This window comes from Colletotrichum navitas (assembly GCF_030913465.1).
Source record: "Colletotrichum navitas strain CBS 125086 chromosome Unknown LY79scaffold_60, whole genome shotgun sequence".
Lineage (NCBI taxonomy): Eukaryota > Fungi > Ascomycota > Sordariomycetes > Glomerellales > Glomerellaceae > Colletotrichum > Colletotrichum navitas.
The window spans coordinates 179,509-201,687 of record NW_026850606.1 but is presented as its reverse complement, the minus strand read 5'-3'; the positions used below and the strand labels follow the sequence as shown (position 1 = coordinate 201,687).

The window sequence follows — 22,179 nt, the reverse complement described above, 5'->3', positions numbered from 1 at the left end:
TGAAGTCAAACACAAACACAATAACTGCCCTCAACAATTTGATGAGAAACTTATGTAACTGAAGTCACAAGGCAATTATGCTTCAGTGTCGCTTAGCATGGCTTGTACTATGTGGACCTATAGTTGCCACTGCTACAATTGCACTCAAGAGGTACTATCACGACATAATACTGATATCATGTTCCTCATTGAGATTATGTTCCTCATTGATGCCCTGGATGTTCTGGTCATCAATACTTATTGAAAGATGTTTTTGTTGATGGGAGTCTCTATAGTAAACTTCCACTTAGACCTCTTCCACAATATCTTCCGAGGGACTTTGACAACTCAGTCCAAACATTCAAGGAACTAGTTTTCAAGACTTGCTTAGAGTACAGCAGAACATTGAAGTCTGTAATCAAAGATAGGTGAATCAGTCGAACTGCCACAATATGAATTTCAACATACCCGTTTTGCAAAACTATTATGATCCGCTTTATCTTGATCACGGTGCCTTCATGCAGTTCATCTCACCCAGAAACTCATCCTCAATTGTGCGTTCCGCCTCTCATGGCCCTTTCCATTTTGGGTTCACAGCTCAGTGCCCGGTTCATACTTCGTGGCCTCAATACCCATATCTAGATATGTCCCATGAAACAGAACATCGAAACAAAAACTCCATTTTCCAATTTATCCCCTCCTTTCCTTTTGCCCCCATCGCCAGTGTAAGCGGTGAGGTTGCGCTCTCTCCTCGAAAAAAGATACCTAGTTTTATCCGGGTAAGTTGATCAAATTCTCTTGCATCCTGTACAAATTGTTCTCTACGTCTACGGCATTTCTATTTTCCTCAGCTCAACCTTGGACTACCTCCTTATCACTTGGCACCACTCGAAGTATTTTACAATATCCTGGTGGCTTTCATCAAGAGGGAATTCGGACTGACACGTCGACAGCTTGGAACCATCGCTCTGCCACTGCTGCATAACTATAATTGCTTCCCGGTGAGTTTACAAACAGACCATCGTCGACTGTACTTTCCCTGCCTCCACGCCTCAGTTCCAAGAACCTCGTTGTTCGTCGACTTCACAAGCCCTGTTTCCGTCTTCCAACACGAAAATCACCATTTCAATCACCTGTCTCTTCGCCACATCAGGTTCTGAGTTTCTTCCACCAACGCTCCTCCTCACCTTCCTGCAAGAAACGCCAGGTGCCCAAGACTGAACTCTGTGACTTCGTTGGAACCAAAATTCTTTGGAGGAAGGAATCAAGAAGGCAGGCTCTCTTCGTACGGTACCTTCTGTCGAATCCCCGGCCTTCACTCTCCTTCTATATTTCGTTCCTACTTCAAATACCCAATCTCAGTCTGTCTGACTTGTTGCATCATTCTAGTATCAATCACTCCTCGACTCTCTCACTCTCTCTCACACACGATGGCTCCTCAAATCTGCCGCAAGGGCCCAGGCGCCAAGATGACTATGACCACCAAAGCCAACATCCGTGTTCAGGGAAAAGCCGGCATTCAGAAGCCCACTGCTTCCAAAGTCACCAAGAACAAAAAGGCTGCCGAGGCCGGTTCGAAGAAAAACAAGTCTGACACCTTCCACCCTTTCGGAACCAGGCTTCCCCGCGAGCTCGCAGCCATGATCATCGAGGAGGCGGCCGACTGCGGTCCTGCCATTGCTTACGCTGATTGCAAGATGGACAAGAACAACTCTCTGGGACTCGTTTTGACCAACGGAAAAGATGGCAGCGGATCCAAGTTCAAGGAGTTGATCCGTCTGGCCAAGCTGCTCCCCGACTTCCGGTCCATCATTGAGCGCCGCTTTGGACAGCCCTTGGACGAGAAGGTCGCGAGGAATCCGAGACTCGGTATCCGCAAGGAGAAAGACCTGATGGTCTTCAATTTCGAGAAGAATAATGAACGTGGGATTCACTTATGGAACTGGATGACTATGGAAATTTCAAACAGTCGCCCCGAGCTCGCTCCGGGTATTCGCAACGTGGGCGTTCGGTTCAACCACACCAAATGTGATGGTATTGCCATCTGCTACGGTTGCGCAGCTTGTCTCAAGGTCATTTCCGGGAAGATGACCTGCGCGTTGATGCTTGCCTCCTTCTGCAAGAATCTGTCTGACGCCGACAACATCTTCATTCTTGTCCTCTTGAGTGGCACAGATGTTGTGGGTAACAACGTCAACAAGCACGCGAGCCTGATGAAGGCTCTGATTGGTATGTTTACAAGTCCTCGCAATCTGCGACCCGACTTCGTGTGCGATTTACTGACGCCAACCATTCAGCCGACTCCAAGACTATCCACGGCCACGCTTCCTTTGAGGACGCCAATCGAACGTGGGCCGAAGTGAGTCGGCGCACCCCTCGTGCCCATCTGAAGCAGATTGAGCCTCATGTTCTTCAACCCATTTTCTCTCTCTGCCGGGCAGCTCAGAGGATCAATGCCAACCGAGTCTCACGCATCGTTGGCGCTGAAGCACGTCGACGCGTGCGCTTTCGCATCCTTGTTGGCTCTCGCTGGAAGGATGCTTCACTGAAGATCTGATTTCACCAAAGGTCGCATCGTGCACGACACTTTCCCAAGATTAGGCTTTTAGGGACATAGCAAGTTTGGAGTATGGAGAAAGGGGCATGAGGATCCGGTTCGGTGGTTTGAGAAATAACGATTACTTTCCCAGGGAAATGAATGATTTCGCATGGAAAGGGGACTCCGAAGGGCTTGGGATTCAGATGCACAAGTGCATCTTCCGAGGTTGATATGCCCATATAGATGAGTTCCCTTCCATAATAGAACCCGGGTATCTACATGATCTTACACGGGCTCAACGACCGCGAATGGCGCTGTGCCTTCTTACAAGTGATATCACTCCAATGCTACCCGAGATTTGCTGTATGGCATTACACAACTATATGTCATTCATGACCATTGCTGAGGATTTGTCAACTTCCGTAATCCGCTTGGACGCTTGAACGATGGGAGGATTCGTGCCCATCCCACTACCGGACCGCATCCTATCAACCATAACTGCAATATGAAAGTGCAGTGGCTGATAAACCCAGGCGGTTGGAACCGGCCCGACTCGGCGGCGATGTGGACCGCCCACATTCGGATGCGATCCGGTCGCTCGGCTCGGCTTCCGATCGGCGCCTTATCTTGAGGATTCCCCATGTTAACTTTTCGTTGCTGCTTATCAAATCCAACGCCAATTTCGGGACCCGGCTAGTCATCGGGCGCTATCGAAGCTTTCTGTTTAAAAACGTCAAGGGCCCGACTAAGTTTGCCCGGCGTCGTCCGGCATGAGAGGGATTGTTGTGAGCTAGTTCGGACCTTAATCATCCTAGTGTCGCGCATGTCACTCATCCAGGCGCACATGTCTGCAGGTGATGTCACAGATACAGATACTTAATGGGTACGTCGGGTTCGCAATTATATCAGAGCATCGGCAACTTGTGTTCTTGGGATGGGATCTGGTCCTTGTCGCGGTGAAAATGACGACCAAAACCGAACGCCATAATGAAGGGCCCCAATGGCCCGCGGCCTGCATCGACGTCTTACGAGCGACGAGGTTGGTACGTGAACACCTCCCAATGCCATCGTAAGCGATCGCGTTCGGCTGACTGGAAACAGGCTGCAATGCAATCAGCCCCGAAGCTGCTCAGCTCGTGGCTATACGTCCCCTTTGGCATTATGGTGATGCTCGCCGCGTGCTTTGGCATGACCGTCCTTTTCGACACGGTGGGCGTCTCGTTTCCGGGGTCGGTGGCCTGCCTGATCCTCCTATTCTTCGGACTTCTGCTCTCCGAGCTGGTGCTGGGAAGCCACAGGACCAGAGCCATCGTCGCCGTTATCGAAGTGCCGGTGAGAGCGGACCCTTCAGTCCGGCGCGTTCGAGTCGCAGTGCTGACGTTGGCAGGCGGGATGGTCCCTCCGTTGGATCAACATTATGTTCACGCCGGCCTTTATCATGCTCCCCCTGAGTCCGCCCATCGGAATCATCGAAGTCATGAAGATGATCGCCGTCTTCAGTAAGTTCCCGACCCTGTCCAAGGATTCCCCCCCCGGAAAAGGAGACTCATAGCCCATGTAATTAGTCATCGGCTTCGTCGCCATGATGGCTCTGGCCGCCTACCTCACCCGCGGTCTCCAGCTCCTCCTCGGCTCGTCGAAGCGTGCCATCACCGAGCGCGCAGAGGAGATGGGCAACGAGACCGACGACATTCCCCTCGCCGACACCCCTCCGCGCACCGACTCCGTCCCGGGATCGCGCACCATCTCCGCCGCCCCGTCGTCGTTGTCCCTCAACACCCTCGCGCCACCCCCGCTGTCGCTCAACGCATCCCACAACTTCCTGCCCGAAGCAAGCTCACCCACCAGACCGTCGGGCGTGGAAAGCGACGGGCCCGAGACTCCTCAGAACCACCCGCTCCCGCCGCAAGTCCCTGTACCAATGCCCCGAGCTCAGCTCTGGGCGGCATGGATATGCGGGCACTTGAACTGGGTCATCTACGCCTCTGTGTTCACCTTTGTTGGTTTGCCCCTCTACTACACCACAGGGTACGCCATGCCTCTCCACCTGAGCCTCATCCTGCTCATCTACTTCGCCGCCATGTCGATCCCCGAGCACTGGCGACAGTACCTCCACCCGGTGCTCGTCACCTCCCTATTCTCCGTCCTCGGGATCTGGGCCCTCGCCGCCGTCAAGGGCGACGACCTCCCGGGCACCCTGCGGTCGTTCCGGACGGGCTCCAACTACACCTACCTCTGGCTCCACACGAACTCCGGTCGCTCGCCCGGCGCGGGCGACATCCTCGGCACCGTCCTCGACGCGAGCATCGTATCCCTCGCGCTGCCAATGTACCAGTACCGCCGCGAGCTGAGGCAGAACTTCGCAGCCATCGTGCTGCCCAACGTCGCCATGGCCGTCGGCTGCCTCTTCTCGTACCCCGCCGTCTGCTATGCCATCGGCATCGGCGCGGAGCGGTCGCTGGCGTTCGCCTCCCGCAGCTTGACGCTCGCCCTGGCGATCCCCGCGACGGAGAACCTGGGAGGTGACCTCAACACTGTCGCCGCTGTGGGCATCATGAGCGGGATCGTCGGGGTGCTGTTCGGCCAGCGCATATTGGCCTGGCTGAGGATACCCGAAGGTAAGCATGAAAGGGAAAAAGAAAATTGGAAAAAAAGAAGAAAAAAAAGAAGAAGAAAATAAAACCCTCCTTGTAGAGACGGAGAAATCGTGAGTGAAGCTGACACCCGTGCCCAGATGACTATATCACCCGCGGCGTCACGCTGGGCGCAAACTCGTCGGCCATCGCCACGGCCTTGCTTCTCCGAACCGATCCGCGCGCGGCCGCGCTGTCGAGTCTGTCGATGAGCCTGTTCGGCACCATCACCGTCTTGTTTACATCCATACCGCCGATTGCGGGTGTCGTAAAGTCGTTGGTTACCTGACGGCCGGAAGCTCAAATTCACAAGCTTGCGCTTCGTCCGAGGAGGTTCCCGAAGCATGCCATGATTCTCGAATTGATGACAAGACCGCCAATATAGCCGAGAAACCTGGCCGGTAATCTTGAGATACCGCGTGGAGACCAGCACACCAAGAAAGACGACGGGTCGTCTGGTAGTCCGTCATGGCCGACTGCCGCATCCCGAGCGCCCGTAAGTTCTTCCACACACGTGCCTGGGCATGTTTTATCTATCAAGTGGGAAGGAGGCGTTTTATCTCGCGGGGGAAAAAACAGCTTCGAGCGAGCCGGTTCCCTAGGGCCAGTCCGGTACCATGACTACCCCTAGCAATGCCAAAGCATATGCCATCGCCCTGTGACAGAGTGAGTAACTGTAGCTGTTGCGTAGCTTTGGGTCTCCTTTTCTATGCAAGGCACGAGCAGTCGAAGCAAAAAACCTGGCTTTCAAGCGGCAGGGACTATGTCCCGCCCGCTGAACCTTCAACATGGAACGGCGCATGGGTCTTATGGACCGCGTTGGCTGTTTGGTCGTCCGCGATGTCCCATGAAACTCCGTTACGATTTTGACGTCACAGAGTCGAGTCCACAAGAATACTTATATCCGCAGTGAGCGCACCGCGGTCGCATGGGGGAACGCAGGCGAGTCAGTCGTCTCGGGATGGGAATCACGAACCAGGGTATAAGCCTGCTCCCGCACCTCTCGACAACAATCCGATATAGATATCCAAGGCCTGACTTCACGTGAATGGAACCTTCATTACCAATGTCGTCCAAAATCGGGAACTCTGCTCGCCGTGTTGATAAGCGTGTAGCAAAGATGATTCCGTTCGTATCAATGTAGCTAGATACATGGGTTCCTGTCATCAACAAACCAAAGACCAGGTCATTTGTCGAGCCAACATGTCCTCGGTCCGTATGATGGGACGCCTTGAGGACCTGACCTGTCCTTAGCCAAGCTCTGTCTGGACCTCTCAGGGTTACAACCCCGCCATTGCCGGCCTGCCCCCTCTGGGCCCCCAGCTTCACAAAAACCCCAGACCCCGGAACATGTTCGTCGCATCAGGTCAGGGAGGAAGCTTTTTGTATTACGGGCGCGAAAGCGAATGATGACCATGAGCAAGCCAAGCCATGGCCCAGGACACGAGACCAGGGCCTGCGAATCCCGCAAACGAGTCGCTCAAAACACCCCTTTCCATTCTCATCCGCGCCGAGGACGTTTGACGGACAACGTGCCCCCAGCTGTGCTACACATGCATATGCATCACTGCATCGCTTCAAGCCAGTCGAGGTCGTTGTAAATATTGGCAGGTATCAAGATGATGAAGAACACCGCGTAGATCAGGAGACGACGGGCGATAAATAGACAATTGCATTCCTGTAGCCATACCTGTAGGCCTTGCATAACCGGCCGAGCCATGTTCCCACCCTAACAAAAATCGAATCGTGTAAATCGTACAGGCGGAGACTTCTATTCCCGCAATTTTCTCTTTCTTTCGGAGTCACGAACCATAGATGGCGACCCACAGAAATGTCCAACCCCGCCGGCCTCACCGGACCTGACCGGAAGACGACAGAGGAGGAGACGAGGGTTATTTCCGCTCTTCAAAGTAGAACTTGCCAAGCTTGTCACCGCCCTGGGTACTTCCCAGCGCTGCGTTACCCGGGCGCAACTCGCCTCCGTCCAGCCTCTCCCGCAGGAAACGCTCGGCGGTATCTCTAGCTGTGGGTATTGTGTTGGCGTTGCCTTCTTGGGTGAGCTGAGAGGTGGGGACAGGGGATTTGTTGGTGGTGTCGACGTACATCTCGTCACCGGGCACACCGGGGCTGTCGGTGGTCGTGCCGTCTGTCATGCGCGCATCGCGTCGCTCTTGCATAGCAGCAGCGCTCGTTGGGGTATCGCCTCCCATAGCCACGTCGCGATTCCGCTGCGTCGGGATGCCGTCGTTGCTGAGGCCGGAGGCGCTCCGCTCTAGGCCCCAGACGCCGGCCTGGCCGGCGACACCGGGTATGGGGCGGCGCTGGTAGATGGGGCCGGAGACGGTACTGTTGGCGCCCTCGCCGAAGCCGACGAGGCTGGCGGATCCGTCGTCGCTCATGCGGTCGTCGTAACCCCCGGTGGAGCGGGCGGTATCCTCGTCCATCTGTTCTGGGTCGGCGCTCATGCTGGCGACGGAGTCGGCCTCGCGGTAGTTGGTATCCATGCTGAACATGTCCTCGTCCTGCTCGCCGGGGGCGGTGCGGGTCTCGTTGTCATCGCCAACATAGCTCTCGGTGGCGCTAGCGGTACCGACAGTGCTCATCTTGGTGACGGCCGTGGGCTGACCGTGGGCGTCGAAGTATGCGGGGGTGAGGTGGGTGCTGGGCGGGTAGCCGGGAGGGAAGCCGGTCGAGGTGGGGGTGGTTTGGGGAGAGATGGAGGAGGCGACATTCTGTTGGTTCAGCGGGGCGCGCAGAGTCGAGACTCGCTCCAGGCCGGCGAGGCGGGAGATGCGATCGGCGCGCTCGGCCTCGAGGCTCGTGGTGGAGGGGTGGTGGGTGTGACCGCGGCTGCCGGCGGGACCCTGAGGGAAGTGACCTCGGTGACCATCTTTGATAGCGGTGGTAGAGAGGGCAGACATGGACGTTGTGGTGCTCGTGGGGGTGCCGCTGCGGTGACGAGAATTAGCTGGACGACTGGCTTGAGAGTTACGGGAGTGAGGCAAGGGGCAACGTACGGCATCTCAGAGGGGGTGTCTGGTCTGGAGGTAGGGGGAGGGAGGTTGATGAGGGTGGGATGGGATGCTGACGCCATAGCTGACAGCGTTGGCGGGGTTTGGACGAAGGAGACGAGAGATGGGCGAAGCAGAGGGCCAGCGGCGTCGTAGGTGAAGCTGAAGTGATACTTTATTCGGGCAGCGGTGGAAGGTCGCAGTTGAACCCGAGTTGTGGGAGGAATCGCAAACGGCAGTTCAATGGCGGGGTTATCGGAATTCGTCGTCAGATGGCTGACAGGTACCGGTACCGTAGGACGGATCGACGTGGGGCCGTATCGTATACCTCAGCGGCGCGCCGTAAAAGGGGTATATCGTCTGTCTAGTCGAGATGCGGAGAAGCAGGATGGGAGTTCGATAGTAACAGGATCGAGTCGTGTAGGTGCAGGAGAATAAGAAGCTGACTGTTGGCGCAATGTAAGGGAGAAGGAGAAGAAGAAGAAGAAGAAATCTGTGTACCTAGGCAGGATGAAGTGAAGCGCACCGAAAGCATACTACGTAGTAGACGGGCGTACCGGTACGCACGTCCTTAGTGGCAGGCGATATCGAGCGAGGTACATCAAAGTAGGGCGAGCTGGGTGCGACGGGGTGGGTAGTGTACCGTCCAGAGTGCGGGACAGTGCGTGCTTGCTGACTAAGTGGAGAGTGGCCGCAGTGAGTACGGAGTAAACTACCTAAATATCGAGCACTGGGCACCCAGCATTGACGACAGCGGGGGGCACCAGCCAGGAACAGGTCTGTGCCGGCACGCAAGGAAAGAGGGTCTGGCAGGGGAGGGAAGGGGGGAAGGGACGACAGACGACGGGGAAGGGACTCACAGTCAGGGAAGAAGGCACGGGGAGGAATGACGGAAGGTCCGTACTTTGTACAGTACGAGCGCGTAAGATCCTCCCGCCTCGTGCTTGCTTATGACGTAGACCCTGATATTCCTGCATGCCCCCTTTTAGTGCGTATTTGTACGTATTCAGATACGTACACTGTAGGCCTGATTGCTGATTGGGAGAGATGCGTCTACGAGAACGCCCATTGGTCCATGAGGTCAGATACTCCCGTACTGTACACCTAAGTAGGTAATTGTTGCTTCTCATCTTTCGATGCCATCACCAATTACATCTCAAGCGGCGTCCTATCCATCAACTTTGTTTTCTTGGTTTCAGCCAAGACATCCTACACCTCAATAAACAAGCGACCACCACCGCCGCCATTCTGCCCGACTTGGCCTTTCTGTCGTCATAGCAGCCTAGACGATGAACACGCCCGGCGTGAAGTCGACCACCCGCGCTTTGAGTATGGACGGGCCCGCCTTCTCCACGAACGCCCGATGCGCCGGGTCCTTGTGCACGTAGTAGTCCCGGTCCTCGCTGCTCTCGAACTCGACGACAAAGACGTGCGTGATGCCGTCTTGCAGGCCCTCCGGGCTGTTGTCCAGCCCGCCCGCGATGGACTTGATATACGTCTTGTTGGACGTCGGGTGGATGCAGTTGTCTCGGAGCGCCAGCATGGAGTCGCATATCTGACGACGTGTCAGCCCTGTCTGCTCTGTTCCTTTCTCCCTCCTGTAGGGATTCGGCGCATCCCCTTCTTTGTGACTTGCTATATTCCCCCCTCCCCCCCCTTCCTCTCACTCCCATGCCGGGGCTGGCTGGACCTACCGACTTCACGTCGTCTATCGGGACGAGCTCCTTGTATTGGAACTGCACAACGTGGACGACGCTCATGATTCAGGTTCCGTCTGGACGGCTGTGTTGTGCGAAGTATTGAAAGTGGTGTAAGAAGAAAGTGGCAGGCGCAATTTAAATTTCCCAGTCATGTTGCACCACATAGCTGATATAAACAACATACAAATTCTATGCCTTTCTATTGCCACCTAGCCTACTTTTGTACACTTTCTTGTGCTCCTCGGGCGCTTGGAGATCGGCCGACCGGAGGACTGCTGTCACGTGCTCCACAACCACGTGACCCACATCCTTCCGCCTGCCTTGTGTCTGAATGGTTCTTGAGGGGTTGCGTTTTCAAGATCAATCCATTTCTTTTAGAACCATTCGATGAGCTCCTCTTTTTGCCGTTTATCAATATTTCGCCGAGACAGGATGCCGGCAGTGGGAATGAGCTCAGCCCCTGTGACCTTACACATCGCGGTATTGCTTTGTTGGCCTGTAGGGTCATTCGATTTTCCCATGCATGCGAGTCTCCAGAACTCGTCGGCGATTATTGCCCTTAGTCAGCATAATCATAGTTTATGATTGAGGTTACGACGGTATCGGACCGTCTTCGATCCCCTAACTTTCGTTTACCTCCTTCGCTCTTCCCGCATAGAGCCGGGCCTCGACGTCGTTTCAGGAGACCCTGGAGCTCCATCACGTTCTGCGGGCGAGCGACCACGATGGAGTCGAGATATGGCACAAGGGTGCCATTGTTGCAGAGACCCGGTGTTTGTCTTGCGTCTTGGCCCAGCAGTCGGCAAAGTGGCTGAACGCGTCGAACGGGTTTCCGGGTAGGAAATCGATTAGCCCATAGATATTCGTCCACTTGTTGTGCATGAATGTGCCTGTGGCGCCCAGGAAGGTATCTTAGGGCAATGACAAGGCCGCGGAATGAGTCTCCTCAGTGTGGTTCTTTACATTTTGAGCCTTGTCAAGGATAAGAATGGAAAAGGAGATAATGAATAGCCCCATTGTTTCCTCAGAAGCCCGTCCCGGATCCGTTGACCTGTCTGAACGTGCCGAGCATCAAGTTCAAGCGTATAGCCAGCAGCGTTAGTATGTCCTAGACATAGACCTTGGGATCTGTGTTAAGCGAAAGACTCCCGTATTCATAGTTGTCTTCTTGGCTTTCAGAGGGCGGAGTCTTGAGTCTTTCAAGTCTCGTACACGCAGGACTAGCTCGTTCTTCGTTGAGACTTCCTCCAAAGGATCAGGAGCGATCTTGAAGTTATCCATCCAAAAGTGGATGTGGCAGCTGAGAGCGATCATGTTCTCTGGAATATCAATGTGGTCTATGTCCATCTCTTGCATGAACTCTTGGATAAGCAAGTCATCCCACAGGCTTCGCATTGTCTTGGTTATGTTTGAATACGCCTTATTGTTCGGAATAGATGCATGGGGCGTAGGTGGTACGCCAAGGTTTCTGGTACTCCAGCGGAAGTCCTTTAGACATTCTTAAGGCTCTGGCTTCAACCTTGCCTCCCATTGTGAGGATGGTGTCTGTCGTGGTGGCGAAAGTGAGCTCCTGGTCGCGGCTCACAAGGAACTGGTAGCCCGCGAACACGATATCCGGTTCGGCGCTTCGAATCTCGTCGGGCGTCACTCCCTTGTCATCCCAGACGAAGACTTTGGGCTGTTAGTTCTTTGAAGTTACCGTTAGCTTCGCTACCTCAAAGGTCTAATAGGCTTGTAAGATTCCATACCGCTGTGAAATGAAATTTGCATTCGTCCTGCTGAGTTGACTGAAGGCCTTTGGGCGCCACTACGAGGGCAGGCCCTTGGTAGGGTTCATTACACGCCACATGTTTGCCAAGACATATGTACTATGAATCCGAGTCGTTCACTCCACTGCGTCTATAATTCCTACAGCTATTCACTTAATTAATGTCTTCAATCATGGCTTCCTCCATAGCTTAATATTTGGCGGTTATGATGCCACTTCAATCATGCCACTTTGATGACATTGGGATTTTCTAAGCCTGAGGGCATGGTTCTCACATTGTAGTCACTTCTTTTGGCTATAGAAGCCGTACCTCTGAGCCTGAGGCTGTGTGAGTACATCAAAGATTGTCAGTCTTTGAGATCAGCCGTTCTCATTTGCCCTAGAGTACTCGTTGGTCCCATGGCCATAATCGCGGGCATGCCCGCTTACAGAGAATGAGTTCTTTCTGGGTTTGGTTACTGAAACGAAATGCTTAGCTACCGCTCACTTCATCCCAGATAGATCTTTCACTACGTGCTGCCAACTACGGAGATATTTTTTCTGGGAAATTGTAATGTTTACGTTATTAATCATGATCTATATTTCGGGCTCCTGTCTTGTTAAACTAGGATAACATGAGGTCACAAGCCGACGTCATCGCGAAACGCCTTCTTCAAGCGGTACATACCTCTTCTTCATTCCCTGAGGCTGAATGTACTTCTAGTTTTGACTGTCCTGGGCCTTGAAACCTATCGTAGCATTGTGTATTGGGAGCCTGGTGATTCTTGTAGTAACGTCACTCTCACTTCAACACCAGGGACAAACTCTTTCGTCCATAATGTGTTGGATAGTTTCCAAGTACCACTTCATGTTCAATATCTTCACTTTTCTTCCGAGCCTGGACAGTGTGGCATCGTTTCGATCCCTATGGTATTTCTAACTGGCCCGGATTACGCAAAATTAATGACCATCTCTTTATAGACGCATGAAATGTCTTCTTATAGGATATTGAAATAATTCTATGCAAATGCTGATATAGTAAGGCCGGTTCTGTTGTTCGGGTTAAATGTCGGTGCGCTGAATCATTCGAACCTATGACTGTTTGGTCTGTCCACTTTGTTCGTGGTCATTTCTGTAATCACATCTAGCTATATGGCATCTGGTGTTGGTGGAGGAGCCCATGGGTCACGTGACCCACCTCCACCTCCTTCTCGGGCAGCCTCTGCCCACTGTAGGCAGCCCACTTCTAGTCAGCTACACATCACTAATATCAACGGATATTGCCTCACCTTGCTACTCCCACAGGTTATAAGGCCTAGGTTAATACTAATTAATTTTCTTTATAATTAATTAATTAGCTGCCTTTACCCCTTTGTTTTTGCTTTTTTAAATAGTCTATAGTAATATTTATAAAACGTTATAATTACTACTTATATTACTATTCTAACTACCTATCTACTATAGTTATATTACCTCTTAATAATAATAATAAGTAATAAACTTAAAATATTACTTTTACTTTTATTTATACCCCTTTTTACTTAAATATCTAATAAATAGTAGTAATTTATATAATAATTTAGATATACCCCTTATCTTATAAAAGAAATATATAAAGTTTAATATATTATTAGGCTACCTATAGTCTAGGGGAGACTTTTATCTATATTATATATTATATTATTCTCTTTTATATTAGTAATTAACTACTATTATAGTTAATAAGGTTAACTACTAAATAGTTATATAGTTTATCCTTAAGCTTAAGAAGAAGTTAAACTAGTTATAATAGTAAGTACTAGTTAATATATTACTTTATACTACTAAAGTTAAGAAATATATTAATTATAAAGTCCTTTAACTAGTAATTAACACTAATAAGTATAAGAATTAAGAAAATAAATATAATACTACCTATAGTATTATTATTAGTACTTATAACCTTATAATTATTAAGCTCCTTAATATAAGATAAGTTAATAATAGTAACTTATATACTCTTATAAAAACACTTAAGAAGTTTATCTCTAAGGTATCTAAAGATACTATTACTACCTTTATTAATAAGTTTAATAAAGGTAGTACCTAAGATTATAAAACCCTTTATAATACCTTTATAAAGGTTTAATACCTCTAAAGCTATATTACTAGCCTTTATAGTAAAAACTTTAACTACTATTAGGCTATTTTTATATTTAACTACTTTAAGGTATAACTACTAAATACTTATAAGTACTATACTAATAATAATAAGATATTTACTTAGGTAAAGGTTATTAAGACTATTTATACTTTTGTCTAGGATAAGGAATAGAAAATAGGACTTATTATATACTATAAGAATACTACTAATCTAATAGTAACCTCTTCTAGTACTAACTAAAGTACTACTTTTACTAAGAATATTACTTATAGTAGTTTTTACCTTTATTATAAAAAAAACTACTTTACTATAAAGTACTAAACTACTTACTTAAAGCTAGTTCTTACTAATTATCCTTATTATAATACTTTTTTTATCTATATAACTAAGTATATTTATAATAAAGATTATAAAAAAGGATTATTTAACTTATTATTAACCTTTGTTTTTATTAAGGAAGCCTTAGGTACTCTTAGTAGCTTCTTTATTATTAGCCTAGCTATAAAGCCTAGCTATATAGTATATATAGCTATTAATAATAAAGTTATTACTACCTCTAATATTATACTAGATTTAGGCTACTTTAACCTTATATTTAACTTATTAACCTACTTTATATTCTATATAGTCTATAGTAACCTTTAACCTTTTACTATTATAAATAGTAATTAAGTGTATCTAGAGGGCAGTAGTACTATTTTCTTCTAGACAAAGGATCTAGTTAACCTAACTTAGACTATTAACTAGACTATTAAAGATATTAAGTATAGCCCTCTTAGCCTAGCTAACCTTCTTAGCCTAGGTAAGTTATATAAGGTAGACATTAAATATAACTACACTACTACTTATATTATTAATACTAAATCTAAGGCCTATTTAGCTACTATTAAATAAATCTTAGACATCTATGTCCTTTATATAACTAATAGCCTAACTATACCTATAGTAATTACCCTTAGATTAGCTATAGTTAAAGGCAAGTGCTAACTAACTCTTAAGATAATATATTACTAACTTATTTATACCTATTTATTATAGGTTATTAAGGCCTACTATTAAGTAAGTATATAATTTATATAGATAAAGATTAATAACTTTTACTATAAGGCCTACTACTTAGCTAAATCTATAGAGCTTATTAGCTATAATACTCTGTTGCCTTTTACCCTTATAAGTAAAGAAATCTATCTTAACCTTATTAAGGTTAAACCTTTTTCTAAACTTAGTATATAATATACCCTTTACTTTCTTAACTATTATAGTAGTTATTACTAGCTTACTTTATTAAAAACCTATTACTATAAGGTTATTCTTAGGTAATTAATTAGGATGCACTAGGAATTAATATAGACGCACTGGCCTTATAGACGCACTACTATTTGTGTTTCTAATTAGTTTAAAAAAATAGTATATCCCTATAAAGGCAGTAAAGGTAATTATAGTAATATAGCTATTCTACTATTCTATTCTACTATTAACTAATTAACCTATATAGCTATAGGAAATAGGCTTTATAAGGGGGGTTCTTTTTATAGCTATAGGAAATAGCCTCTATAAGAAGCACTATCTTTATAGCTATAAAAAGAGCCCCTTTATTAAGCCTACTTTATAGCTATAAAAAAAGCCCCCTTATTAAGCCTACTTTATAGCTATAAAAAGAGCCCCCCTATTAAGCCTACTTCCTATAGCTATAAAGGTTACCCTTTTTACTAGGCCTACTTCTTATAGCTATAAAAAGAGCCCCTTTACTAAGCCTACTTCTTATTTACCCTAAGAAAAGTAACCTTTTTTATAATTAAAATACCTACTACCTAGCTACTTTTTTATAATATAGCTATAAGGATTTATTATTACTACTAACTATTTTTTACTAACTCTATGTCTTCTAAATACTAGGCTAAAGTAGCTATTTACTTATATAATTCCTTATTATCCTTTCTCTACTAAGAACACTAGACTAGCTTCTTATTTATTACTAAGATAAGGTAAAAATCTAGCTTTAACTTAGTTAACTTAGATCTTATATAGATTTAGCTAATATTAACTTATTCTTAGTTTTAGGTAGGTAACTTTACTTTTTACTACTTATACTTTAGCTTTTACTAGAGGTATAGGTTTAGCTTATTAAGTAGCCTTCTCCTAGTAAAGATAGTTATAATAGGATAAGCTATACTATATTCTTTAGCCTACTATAGAGGAATATTATAATCTTTAGATTAAGGATCTAGTAGTATAGATTAAAAGAAGATATTTCTTAAAGATACTACTAGGGGTATACTTTTTACTTATTAAAAGCTACTAAATTAAGTATCTTAGTAAAGATCTTATAGTAGTATAGAATACTAAGCTTAGTTAAAATAGTATAGTCTAGACTATATTCTCTAATAAGGTCTAGGAATAGTCTTTTAATAGAAGGTATTACTTTCTTTATTAGCTAGTATTACTTTCTAATTAACGCTAAATACTTTAAGGAAAGTATTATCTAAAGTTTACTAAGGAGCTTAAAGTAAGTACTTATATACTTCTAGCTTCTAAGGACTTTATCTTTAGTATAAGCTTATCTAAAGTATAACTTCTAGTTACTAATTATATTTTATATAATATTAATAAGTTAATATAAGTAACTAAGACTATTTAAGAGATAGCCTTTAATATTATTATTACTTAACTTTATACTAAAAGTAATATAAATACTAAAGTTCTAGTATTTTTAGATAAAGTAGTAAGCCTACTATACCCTTAAAGGTAAGTATATTATATAGAAGTACTAGAGGATTAGGCATTAGTTAATAAACTCTTTATAAAGCTTAGTCTAAGCTTCTTTAAAGGTATACTTAGTCTTAGTAAAAATAATAAGCTTTTATATTATAAAGACCTTATAATATATATAAGAGGGGGTATCTACTAGTGTATTAACATAAGCCTAGTCCTTATTACTAAGCTAGGCTATTACTTATATTATTTACTAATAGGCCTTATTATTAGACCTACTACTGTTACTACTATAAGTAAAGTCTTTAAGCTACTTCTACTTAGCCTTAAGTATAATATTAAAGTTAATATAGTAAATATAGAGTTATTACTAGGCCCCTAGGAACTACTTATTTAGTATAGCCTTTATTTACTTATTATAGTCTATAATAATAATAGTAAGGTAATAGACTAAGTGTTAGTCTATAAGTTAGTAGATACTTATTAAGAGAAACTAAAAACCCTTTAGCCTTTTATTATTAATAAGGCTAAATACAACGTTATAAATAGATCTAAGGTAAGTTTATCTAGTGGCCTAGAAGAGTAGAAGTTTAAAGTAATTAGTGTTATAGGTATTATTAAAACTAATTACTTTAGGGAATTACTTCTATATTTAAAGATAATAAAGAAAAGTCTAGACAAGGCTAATAAGGTAGTTAGGCTTATTATTTACTTACTTTACTATATATAAGATATCTTACTTATTAAATAGCTTAATTAAAGCTATAGTTAGTAAATAGCTATCTAGCTTCTTTTAGGTTATATAAGCTTTAGTGTTATAAATATCTTATTAGGTAAATAAGGCATCTAGGAACTACTCTTAAATAATAGTATATATATTATATACCTAGATACTAACTTATTAGCTTATTATATTAATTATATTTATTATAGGCTAAGTAAGCCTATAATAAAAAGGATATATAAAGGCTTTAAGGCTAAAGCTATAGTTATACTAACTATACTAGGTTTTTAAATAATAATATAATAGCTATTTACCTTCCTCTTAGGCCTCTATAATAACCTACTATTAATAACTATATTTCTAAGTTATATACTATTATATACTATTACCCCTTAGTAGTTTAAGGTTACTAAACTAATTATATTAGAGGTAGTATTACTTAAGATAGCTATAGACTTTTTTCTTACTATACTTTATAATACTAAATCTATTAGCTTTTACAAAGGTATTAACTTAATTAAAGAGGGCGTTAAAGGTTTATTTTAGATTACTAGGAATTAGTAGATTTAGGATTTTACTTATAAGAGGACAAGAAGATCTATTACTTTAGGTGTAGTAAGAGGCTATAGTTTAAAAAAAGGCTTTACTTTAAGGGGAAGATTATTATTAAAGTAGTAAATAAGGTAGTAAATTAGCTTAAGGACCTTATTATTTTTACTATTAATAAGTATACTCTTGTTATTAAAAAAGTACTATTATTAGCTATTAATTAGTCCTAATAACCTATTAAACAAGGTTAAAGACATGATTAAACTACTATATAGTAAGATAAGAAGGTTACTAAGACTATTTATTATAAGAGGGAAGGCTACACTTTAAAGAAAGCTAAGGGAGAATAGTCTACTAAGTTTTTATTATCCCCTTAGGGAAATATTAAGTAAGGTAAAGTATTAGCTTTATACTAAGGTAATATAGTTTATAGTATAAAAGAGGTTATATATCTTATAGTAAGCTTAATAAGAGCTTAGCTAGAAGGTTATACTGCCCCTTAGGATTACTAGCTCTATAGAACTAGCTAACGCTAGGACAGCTACTTTTAGAGGAAGAAGATAATAGTAGGTAGCTAGATAATATTAGTAGGTTATAATTAGTTACTAGTTACTCTCTTAAGATATAACCTATAGTAGGAAGGTAAGTAGGTTATATATTATGCCTTAGACTACATTATAAGGCTATTATAAGTAAATAGTATAGATAAAACTAAGGTTAAATAAATTAACCTTATTATAAAAAAGGATAAAAAAAAAAGCTACCTTCTGTAGGTCTAGTAGAATTTAGTTATACTAATAATTTTTTTTTAAACTAATTAGAAGTATAAATAGTAGTACATCTATAAGGCTAGTGCATCTATATTAATTCCTAGTGTGTCCTAATTAATTACCTATTCTTAATACTATTAAGAAGTTTAGTGCTATATTTACTAATATAATAGGTCTCTTAATTAAAGGTTAAATATATAATAATATACCTAAGCTTAAGAAAGTACTCTATAACCTTTTCTTTAAAGGCACTTAACTTTACCTAACTACTACCTATACTTTATTAATAAATAGTATAATTAAATATACTAGCTATACCCTTATAGAGGCTACCTATACTCTACTTATTAATAATAGCCTACTAAAGGATCTCTAAGACTATATACTTAACACTATAGTCTAGATCCTTAACCTACTACTATAGTTAACTAAGGGTAAAATAAGCCTTTATAAGATTATTACCTATAAGCTTAACCTTGATACTAACTAAGAACCTCCTTAAATTAAACACCTTTGTACCTTTAGTTATATTATATATATATATAAGAAAAGTAATAAGTGCCCCCCTTATTTTATAAAAATAGAACCCTATATAATAAAAGGTTACCTTATTAGCTATAGCTTTTTATATAGTTATATCTACTATATCTATATTCTTAATTAAAAGTAAGTTATTTATTACTATAATATTTATTTTTATAAAAGGAAAAAAAAGACTATTCTTTACCTTATTACTAATATAAATATCCTAGTAAATACTAACTATAATGTACTCTTTAATAAGCTTAACCTCTAGATTTAGTTTCCTAGCTAAGTCCCTAATTCTTACCTACTAGTTACTAAGACCCTATAAAACTAGTAGGCTAACTAAACTAATAGTAACACTATTAATAGTAAGTGTATTAATAATACTACCTATATAACTTTACTCTTAGAGAACACTACTATACTTATTTTATTACTTACTAATAAATAGCCTATAAATAAACACCTAAATAAATAAGATAATAACTTTACTAATAATAAGTTTTATAAGGTTATTTAATAAGAGGCTAACTATCTTCCTCTAGTTATAGAGAAGAATAAGCTAGACCTTATTATTAAGGCCTTTACTACTATATCTACTACTAAGTATATTACTACTAGTTACCTATATTATACTAGTGTAGTAAAGCTACTTAGCTACTATTATAAGATAGTAAGTATCTAAAACTATAAAAAAAAAATATATCTTTTAGCTAATATTTAAGTACACTAAGATAGTTAAAGTTACTTTATTAGCACCTTTATAGTAGCTATATTATTAAAGGTACTACCTACTAGTTATAATATACTTACTACCTTTAAGAAGGCAAAGGAAGGCCTACACTAGCACTATTAGAAATAGGCCTATAATACTAAGATTTAATAATTTAATAATAAGAAGGTATATACCTTTATTAACCCCTTAACTAGAGCTAAGGTACTACTAGGTAAATAGGTATTTAATATTAAAACTAATATAAATAATAAAATTATATACTTTAAGGCCTAATAAGTAGTCTATAGTAACTTTAAGTAAGGTAATTAGTTATTATAAGAGGTATATATAGCTATAGCTACTACTACTACTATTTACTTCTTTTTTATTATTATTACTCTTTATAGATTAAAGTATAAGATATATAACTTTAATACTGCTTTTTTTATTGCCCTTATTCTTACTAGCACTAATATCTATATTAAATAACCTACTAGTTATATTACTACTAATAATAAGGTCTAGTTACTTTAAAAGGCCTTTTATAGTCTATATAAGTTACTACTATAGTAGTTTATACTTATTAAGGGTAAAATAGAGAAAATTAGCTTCTAGCTAATTAAAGAGGAGATCTACCTCTTCTATAACAAAGACCTTAATACCTATGCCTTAATATATATTAATAATAATATAGTAGCTATACCTACTACTAAGATAACTAGGAAAGTATATAATATACTTACTAAAGTCTACCTACTAAAGAACCTTAGTAAGGCCTCTTAGTTTCTTAGCTTTTAGATTTAGTGTTCTACTACTAATAAGATTTATATTAATTAATATAAGTATACTAAAGGTATACTTTATTACTTTAGTTATATTAACCTTTAGCTAGTTAAAACCTTATTACCTACTAACTAAGACCTTCTTATTACTTAGAATAAGGATAATTATACTAAAGCTAACTAATAACTCTATATTAAATAGACTAGCTACCTTAACTAGTTAGCTACTAGTATATGTCTAGATATTACTTTTATAGTTAGTAAGCTCTCTTAGGCTAATACTAGCCTATTATTTACCTATTAAGTAGCTATTAAGTACCTTTTTTACTACCTTAAAGGTACTACTTATTATAGTATCTTATTTAGTAAACTTAACCTTTTTACTAATATTAGCCTTTATACTATAGTAAATACTTCTTTTACTAATAATTACTTATTATAGGTATCTATAGGTAGTTATATTATTTATTTTACTAGTTTACTAGTAGCCTAGAAGTCTAAGTAATAGACCTTTATTACTTTAAGCTTTACTAAGGTAGAGTTTATTAACTTTATACTAGTAGTAATTACTATAAAGTAGATTTATTACTATACTAAATAGCTTTTTAGCTAACTACTAGATACTTTAATTATTCTTTTTACTAATAGTACTAATATAATAGTTAATATTATAAATTCCTTTAATAAAGTATAAACTTAAAGTATTAATATCTAATATAAATAGATAATCTAAGAGGTTTATACTTATAAAAATATTACCTTTTAACTTATTTATAGTACTAAGATAGCTATTAATAGCCTTATAAAGGCACTAGCCTTAAATAAACATAAGGATTTTATTAGACTACTAGGTATAGTAAATAAATTAGATTAATAAGTTATATAGGAATATAAGTAAATTATATAGATAATAGATTATATAGTTTATAGTTTATATAGGCTTATTAGTATATAAATAAATTATTACTAGACTAATAGGTAAATTACTAGCCTTTTACTAAGGTTATTATATACTTTAAAAACTCCTTAGATTTAGAGAATTTAAGGTTAAGTAATTATTTACTACTATTATTATAATATGCAGGAGTAGGCTGGCAGAGCCTGAGGGGGAGTGTTAGTGGAGGAGCCCATGGGTCACGTGACCCACCTCCACCTCCTTCTCGGCCAGCCTCTGCCCACTGCGGGCAGCCCACTCCTAGTTAGCTTCACATCACAGTTATCGCCAATACAACGGTATTGCCTCACTTTGCTGCTCCCACAACTTATGTAATTAAACATGCTCAAGTAGATACTGCGCCGACTTTCGAGCTATCTGGACTTTAGAATATATGCTGCTGGCTGCCGCAGTATAGATTCCTGGAATTTAGATAGCTCTGCATTGCTGCGGACAACGGCGATTTCGAATCGGAGAGGTCAAACCGCGCCGTGCCGCCAAGTAGCGATGGAAGCACCGACTTGGCTGCAGTGCCTCTGAGCCGAGAATGACTGCTAATAGCCACCTCACACCTTACGCTTGGTGCTTATGGCCCGAAGGTGTGATAGGAAATACAGGTGGCTTGAAAAGCACAAATCCTGGCTGCCTAAAAAGTTGGAAAGCGTGCAAGGCTTACTGCGCTCTGTTTGTACGACATCACTAACGTGGCCAGACTA

General features: G+C 42.1%; 8 protein-coding genes across 8 annotated transcripts; 3 read left to right on the top strand and 5 right to left on the bottom strand.

Annotated features, from left to right (window-relative positions):
• Positions 1–431: 431 nt before the first annotated feature.
• Positions 432–1,200, top strand: LY79DRAFT_582208 (uncharacterized protein; the record flags this gene model as incomplete). The annotated part of the gene is made up of 2 exons (XM_060560239.1): positions 432–758; positions 997–1,200. 2 exons carry the CDS (start codon positions 432–434, stop codon positions 1,198–1,200), a joined length of 531 nt encoding a protein of 176 aa, XP_060411060.1.
• Positions 1,201–1,409: 209 nt separating this feature from the next.
• On the top strand, positions 1,410–2,780 carry LY79DRAFT_612924 (uncharacterized protein; the record flags this gene model as incomplete). The annotated part of the gene is made up of 2 exons (XM_060561958.1): positions 1,410–2,208; positions 2,277–2,780. The coding sequence occupies 2 exons, from the start codon at positions 1,410–1,412 to the stop codon at positions 2,534–2,536; spliced, it is 1,059 nt and encodes a 352-aa protein (XP_060411059.1). The 3' UTR covers positions 2,537–2,780.
• A 700-nt stretch (positions 2,781–3,480) lies between these two features.
• Positions 3,481–5,440, top strand: LY79DRAFT_592562 (LrgB-like family-domain-containing protein; the record flags this gene model as incomplete). The annotated part of the gene is made up of 5 exons (XM_060561438.1): positions 3,481–3,561; positions 3,620–3,850; positions 3,906–4,017; positions 4,084–5,136; positions 5,253–5,440. 5 exons carry the CDS (start codon positions 3,481–3,483, stop codon positions 5,438–5,440), a joined length of 1,665 nt encoding a protein of 554 aa, XP_060411058.1.
• An 821-nt stretch (positions 5,441–6,261) lies between these two features.
• Positions 6,262–6,741, bottom strand: LY79DRAFT_562993 (uncharacterized protein). The gene has a single exon (XM_060558519.1). The coding sequence runs from the start codon at positions 6,566–6,568 to the stop codon at positions 6,338–6,340; it is 231 nt and encodes a 76-aa protein (XP_060411057.1). The 5' UTR covers positions 6,569–6,741; the 3' UTR covers positions 6,262–6,337.
• Positions 6,742–7,043: 302 nt separating this feature from the next.
• On the bottom strand, positions 7,044–8,245 carry LY79DRAFT_672173 (uncharacterized protein; the record flags this gene model as incomplete). Its single annotated transcript, XM_060564017.1, has 2 exons — positions 7,044–8,100; positions 8,169–8,245. 2 exons carry the CDS (start codon positions 8,243–8,245, stop codon positions 7,044–7,046), a joined length of 1,134 nt encoding a protein of 377 aa, XP_060411056.1.
• Positions 8,246–8,761: 516 nt separating this feature from the next.
• LY79DRAFT_330293 (uncharacterized protein) lies at positions 8,762–9,408 on the bottom strand. Its single transcript, XM_060552494.1, has one exon. The coding sequence runs from the start codon at positions 9,290–9,292 to the stop codon at positions 8,879–8,881; it is 414 nt and encodes a 137-aa protein (XP_060411055.1). The 5' UTR covers positions 9,293–9,408; the 3' UTR covers positions 8,762–8,878.
• Positions 9,409–9,444: 36 nt separating this feature from the next.
• On the bottom strand, positions 9,445–9,922 carry LY79DRAFT_672172 (stress responsive A/B barrel domain-containing protein; the record flags this gene model as incomplete). Its single annotated transcript, XM_060564016.1, has 2 exons — positions 9,445–9,717; positions 9,857–9,922. The coding sequence occupies 2 exons, from the start codon at positions 9,920–9,922 to the stop codon at positions 9,445–9,447; spliced, it is 339 nt and encodes a 112-aa protein (XP_060411054.1).
• A 1,360-nt stretch (positions 9,923–11,282) lies between these two features.
• LY79DRAFT_705790 (uncharacterized protein) lies at positions 11,283–12,701 on the bottom strand (the record flags this gene model as incomplete). Its single annotated transcript, XM_060565013.1, has 2 exons — positions 12,435–12,701; positions 11,283–11,540 (listed from the first exon to the last, which is right to left on the bottom strand). The coding sequence occupies exons 1-2, from the start codon at positions 12,477–12,479 to the stop codon at positions 11,283–11,285; spliced, it is 303 nt and encodes a 100-aa protein (XP_060411053.1). The 5' UTR covers positions 12,480–12,701.
• Between the last annotated feature and the right edge of the window lie 9,478 nt (positions 12,702–22,179).

Coding starts and splice junctions, on each gene's coding strand:
- LY79DRAFT_330293 (XM_060552494.1), bottom strand. CDS start 9,292: ATGAGAAGCAACAATTACCTACTTAGGTGTACAGTACGGGAGTATCTG.
- LY79DRAFT_562993 (XM_060558519.1), bottom strand. CDS start 6,568: ATGGTCATCATTCGCTTTCGCGCCCGTAATACAAAAAGCTTCCTCCCT.